We start from the raw sequence: 6,320 nt of genomic DNA, 5'->3' as shown, positions 1-6,320 counted from the left end.
GGGACCAAGCAATCAAAGTGCTGCAGTCATTTTTTAATGATCACATAACTTGCATGCTAAGATTAATACACAGCATACAAAAAATCAAGTGCATTTATTTAGACTAATATTACATTTTAATCCAAATTTCTCCATTTGACATTTATATATTTCTTCCATGTATTTGAAGAAATTACTAATGCATGCAGTATATCCAGCAGCACATGATTCACAGTCCCTCTAATACTCGATTTTCCCATCTGTTGTATTCTGTTTCATTTCATTTAGTCGTAACAGATAGGAAGCTTTATCCAGACTGTCATTTACTCAACCAGCACCACATGACAGGATGAAGGGAGTCAGCAAACTGCAAACAATAAGCAAACGCAGATATAAATTATACATTAGCATCCATTTTCCAAATGAATCAAATTCGAAATTCAAATATGACAAAAGATAGCTATTCAGACAGTTCCTATTACAGTAAAATGTGTTCATGACATTTAGATACATTTACTCTTTATGAAAACAGCAGTAATGTTTGATTGTGTGCTATATGAAACTGTCTATATGCACACTGTTAAGCCTATCTTTCTTTTCTGGACCAAAGCTGCAGAGATAATCCATGTGAGACCTCCTCTCTCCTCTCTGGCATACAGAGATCACTACTGATCACGATTTACACACACACACACACACACACACACACACACACACACACACACACACACACATGCTCACACAGGAACAAGAGAAAGTGAATGACACAGCGACATATTACACAGTGACGTTAATTTTTCAAACAAAGATATTCCTAAACACAAGTTGTCCAGGATCTCGACCGAGGCTTTTGTCATGAGTCTTAAACAAGCCTGCATCTTTCTCAGAGGAGGAACCCGGAGACAAGTAAGTCAGAATGGTTTTACGGTAGATTTATGAGATTTTAGTTTCATTTTTGTTTTTGTTTTTTTACTATTTACCTTTCTTTAGCTCAGCTTTCTAGTTTTCCAAATTTAAATATATGGTAAATATAAAGAATTAGTCATTTATCTTTTTCTTTGGTTTACCAGGAACATAAATCTTACTTTCATCTGTTGATCATTTATGAAACAAAAGCTGTTTTGGTTTTATTGTCATTCTTTTATGGTGTTATTTTAGGTTAATGGGAAAAGAAGCTTACAGGACTAGTCCCATTGTGGAGTAGAGGTGGAAGGGCAAAGTTTTCAGCTGGTGCATTAGGCAGATGTATTGGCATTTGGTCAGTTCCTGTGCTTTGTCCCTAATTCCAACAAAAGCATTTACACAAAACCATGAAATTTTTTGAAATGGTATAAATCATGCAAAATATATTTACAGAAGTTGCATTCTGCACTCATCACTTTAATTCACATTTTGACCAGCAATTGAAATGTGTAGGCGATCTGCTAAATAATCAACGTACAGTGTGTCTGATATGGGATCAATCAGGTGAGATTTTTTTTAATCTTGTTGAGTTGTTAGACGCATATGAACAGAAATGTGTTTGGAAATTATTGCCAACCACACACAATGTACAGAAATACACATTAACGTGTGTTGATCAGAAACTTCAGGCTGATTTATATGTATAATATATATATATGATAATCATTTCACTGAAACAAAATAAAATTAGATAAATCCAAACCAAATAAAAGTATGTGTCAGTTTTTCTCACTTATTATATACTGAAATTATGTACTGTAAGTTCGCATGCACAACAATGTTGCAGGGGCACAAACATTAACAGCCTGTTCATAATAAACATCTAAATATCAGGTGTTACAGTGAAAGTAACAAACTGTTAATGTTTTGCAGACAAGAGCTCTTACACAAGATGAGATTGAAGGTAACCGATGTTTTGATGCTTTCAGATATTGTTGTTAGAGTGCTGTATGATTTTTTTTTTTTTCAGTCACATGCTATTCTCAGTTTTGTGTCTGCCTGTTCTTCAGAGCTGCGTGAAGCTTTTGTAGAGTTTGATAAAGACAAGGATGGTTTCATAACCTGTAAAGACTTGGGGAACCTGATGAGGACCATGGGTTACATGCCAACTGAAATGGAGCTCATTGAACTGAGCCAGAACATCAACATGAATTGTGAGTAATGTGAGGTGAAAGCAAAAATTGTATTAATACTTCATTACTACATCATGTTTGGCTGATACAGTGCTGAAAACATATATAATCCATTGTTGGTACGAGGGTATTTCCCTTTTTCTTACCAGGGTGAATGTACTGGTAAGTATAGACAAATATAACAAAATTGTGTTTGCAGAATTTTTAAAAAAGTGCTAAACAAAAGTTGGCCTCTTTCAAAGTATAATGTAATGCATTTTCAAGATTGATTTGTCACTTTGAAAGTTTCAGGAAATGTGTCTTTCAGACGAGGTCTCTGGAGATACAGAGCATATTTGCATATTTCTATCTTGAAAGCAGCCTGCCAAGCATTGACAGGAATACTCACACGCATACAGAAAAGCACAGAAATCATCTTAGTTATTGTATATCACATCTGATGGCTCAATGTGAACCACCTGTGTATTGTGAGTATTTCACTCCACTGAGATTTTGAGTCAATAATTAAATAAAGTCAGCAATTAAAAATAGGAAGATAAAGGCCATCAAACTGTACAACTCCTCCTTCTGAATGGCCTTTTTCAATATGTATATGAACACACACACACACACACACACACACACACACACACACATATATATATTTTTTTTTTTTTTTTCTCTCTCTTCTAATTAATCTTTTCTATCTCTTCTGTTCTTATAAGGAGCACCTGTAACAAAAATAATTTCCCCTCGGGGATCAATAAAATATTTCTGATTCTGATTCTGATTCTAAATAGAATGAGTGTGCTTGCATGTCTGATATGTGTTGTTTTCCACAGACTGTTGCAAATGTAATAAAACGGAGCAGCATTAATTGCCAAAGATAACAAATCTCTCCGACAAGCTAAAACATAAAAATATGTCTTTTTTGGGACAATGGAGTTACAGCACTGAAACGTTGCTTAAGCTGTGTTTTCTGGCTGCTGCCTGCTTATAATTATATCATTTGTGTCATAACAGTAGGGGGACGAGTGGACTTTGAAGATTTCGTGGAACTAATGAGCCCCAAGCTTCTGGCTGAAACTGCAGGGATGATTGGGTTGAAGGAACTTAAAGATGCATTTAGAGAGGTGAGCTCAGGATTCCTATTCTCTCTTTCTGGTCTTTGGCACCCCATGGTGGATGTCAAATGAGCACACTTTAACAAGTGAAATCTGGCAAAGCATTATGTTATGACTGCAGCATGAATCCAAAATGTCCCAAAAATTTTTAATGTTTTGGGGTTGTTTTTTTTCTCTCCCTCTCCTACAGTTTGATATAGACGGCGATGGTTCTATCACTTCTGATGAGCTGAGACATGCCATGATAAAGCTATTAGGAGAACAAACCAGCAAAAACGAAATTGATGCAGTGGTCAGAGAAGCTGACAACAATGGAGATGGAACAGTTGACTTTGAGGGTGAGAAATACAAACGCAAACAATAAAACTACTTTAATCTTTTATAGGACTATGCTAACTTCTCTCGTCAAGTCTTGTCGAGTTAGTTGAGCTGCTTTGCGAGACACAGAAGTTCAATCAGTAGTCTTTGCTTCGTGTTATCAATATCTTGTCCATTCTCTTCACAGAGTTTGTGAAAATGATGTCGCAGAAATGAGGACAGCAGAATGAATGGATGGCTGTGAATGGAGAGGATGCATTTTGTATTGAATTTTATTCTGATGAGCCTACATAATTTTATCTTACTTTCCTCATTAATTTCAAGCAACAAGTTTTTGTTACTGGTAAAAATTGATGGATATAAATTTGCAGATATTTGAACGGTGGCTCTAGACAGCCTCATGATTATGTTTTTGGAGTTTAGTTCAGCAGATTCGAAAAGGTTGTTGTCATCTAGTTTACTCTGAATCCACCAGACCTGTCCCACAGAGCAGTGAGCATCCACATCATTGTCAGCTGGTTAGAGAGAAAGAACTAAATACTAAAAAAAAAAACTTAAATTAAAGATGTACGCATTTTCCATTTAAGCATATCAGCAGAAGTTGAATTACAAAGAGTAAACAAATAGATTGTTTTTGACTTGGAATGGAGAACTTAGTTTGCTTAAAACTTTGGAGCAACACCTGGATCACCCTCTCCACATCTGCTTCCTGCCACTGGGAAAGGGACTGACCCTTATAGGACATGTGTCAAATAAAATATTATCCTGCTTCTTCACTGGTTTGTGGGAAACTTTGGTTTAATTACATTGTAGCTCCTCATCTGCTTTAGGGAGTGTTTACAACCAATTGCATCAAGTGGACACTTTCAGCCAGCTGAGAATGTTTAGCACCAGCCTCCTAAACATTGTGGTTGACTGCCACAGGCCCTTTCGTGTGACTGCAGCCTTGACCTTGGCATAAAAACCATCTGCCCCAGGCAGGCAGCCCACCATCTGCTTGAAGTTTCTTCAACAATGATGTTCACAAATGCGTTTTGCATGCGAGCATACTTAGATCTCAACAATAAATAGCAAATTTTAGAAAGTAAAACTGCAAGGTATATCTCAGACATTTGTTATTTTGTCCTTTTTTCCTTTGCAAATGACATTTGATGTCTGATACTCAGCACTTCCACTTGTTGCAAGGGTGACCTACAGGTCTGATTAGAAATTGTTCCTTTGTGGTGAAGTAGCTGTCTTGCAGAGATTATGCTCCCAGGTTATGCAGTCATACTGGCTGAGGAATTTCCTTTCAGTTTCAACACTTTCACAGTTATTAAACTTTAGAGTGTCAATGTTGATTCATTGATCAAAATATTAGATTAGAAACTATGTCTACTAAAGCCAAGGCACTGATTTGCCATGAACTTTCACCACATACTCTTTGGTCAACAGTGAGCTGTGGCCTTCGCTGACAACCAAAATTACTAGAATACTGTAATATACCAAGCAGATTAATCCAAATCTCAAAAAATATGACATATTATTTCTGAATGGCAGATTGCCAAAAAATAATAATAATAACCGATTTATTTTCCAACCACTTTGTTCATTTGGCATCTTTCACTGAAAATAATCCCTCTAAGGTCGCTAATACTGTTGCGTAACAAAAGGCCAATATTAAAATTGTTGAGTGTGACAATAGATATTTTTGTCTTTCAAATGAATTTGCAGGTCACAATCTTTTGAGGCTGTGGTATGTCACCATTGTTAGTGAAAAGTGAGAGCAGACGTCCACTTATCAGAAGGTCGGTGGTTCAATCCTTGGCCTCAGCAGATACCGAACCCCAAATTGCTCCTGTGCCATCGTGCCATGTGTGAATAGTTAAAGCTCAAGATGAGCAGACAACTACCATTGTATGAATATATGTGTGAGTTGGTTACTTGTGCTGTAAAAGCGCTTTGAGTGGTTGTCAGACTAGAGAAGCACTATATAAATACAGACCATTTACCATTTACATAATTGCTGGGAAACAAAAAATATTGCTTCATCAAACTATGTCGTGACCATTATTATTAATGCAACATATAAAACAACAACACATTAAGGATTTGCAAATGCCATGAAGTGATGACACAGCAAAGTGCATAACCTTGCCTTGTGATGGTGTGATAGGCAGTTGAGCAAATTTACGATCAAAGGTTTTTTTCCACAAGACTGCCACCAATTAATGCCGACCTACAACAGTAATACTCAATATTTGACTTGTTATACTATTTGCTTGTGAATTTGACAACAATGTTAAGCTTCCGATCTGATCCCACACGGCTCATAGAATAAATGTCATGTTGAATGAATCATACATCATGAAACAACATACATACAACTACATATAAACAGGAATCTCAGGAATAATCCGTCTCTCTGGGGTGGATTAGTTGAGCCTCTGTAATCCTTATCATGGGACCCTTAGATGAACAGATGGCAGATAAGACAAAATCACCACTCTAATTCTCATCTACTGACTGAAAAAAGTAACCAAAAAAAAAAAAAAAAAAGCTTAAAGGGACCTTAATGAACCAGAGTTGTATGTTCAAAATTATGTTTTTGTGTGTTTAATTCAAAAGGCATATTCATTAGAAATGTATGATGTGTTATAGGCTATTGTTTTTCTTCAACAATAATACTGGTTCTGATTGATTCTGGAGTTCCATAGAGAATAAATATATTTACACTTTATTTAAAATTCTTTAACAAATCTAATCTAAATATGAGATGAATGTGTGTCCTCATATAAGTTTGTTTAGCATTTTGAGAGCCCTATAAAACAATCAGCTGTGCTCC

At 36.0% G+C, this 6,320-nt stretch overlaps 1 protein-coding gene across 1 annotated transcript; it reads left to right on the top strand.

Annotated features, from left to right (window-relative positions):
• The first annotated feature begins 642 nt into the window (after positions 1-642).
• Positions 643-3,786, top strand: cabp5b (calcium binding protein 5b). Its single transcript, XM_070981293.1, has 6 exons — positions 643-885; positions 1,816-1,846; positions 1,953-2,096; positions 3,078-3,187; positions 3,369-3,516; positions 3,684-3,786. Exons 1-6 carry the CDS (start codon positions 835-837, stop codon positions 3,710-3,712), a joined length of 513 nt encoding a protein of 170 aa, XP_070837394.1. The 5' UTR covers positions 643-834; the 3' UTR covers positions 3,713-3,786.
• The last annotated feature ends 2,534 nt before the right edge of the window (positions 3,787-6,320 follow it).

The sequence above is a fragment of the Chaetodon trifascialis genome, chromosome 15, assembly GCF_039877785.1.
Source record: "Chaetodon trifascialis isolate fChaTrf1 chromosome 15, fChaTrf1.hap1, whole genome shotgun sequence".
Lineage (NCBI taxonomy): Eukaryota > Metazoa > Chordata > Actinopteri > Chaetodontiformes > Chaetodontidae > Chaetodon > Chaetodon trifascialis.
This window is presented reverse-complemented; position numbering and strand designations above follow the sequence as displayed.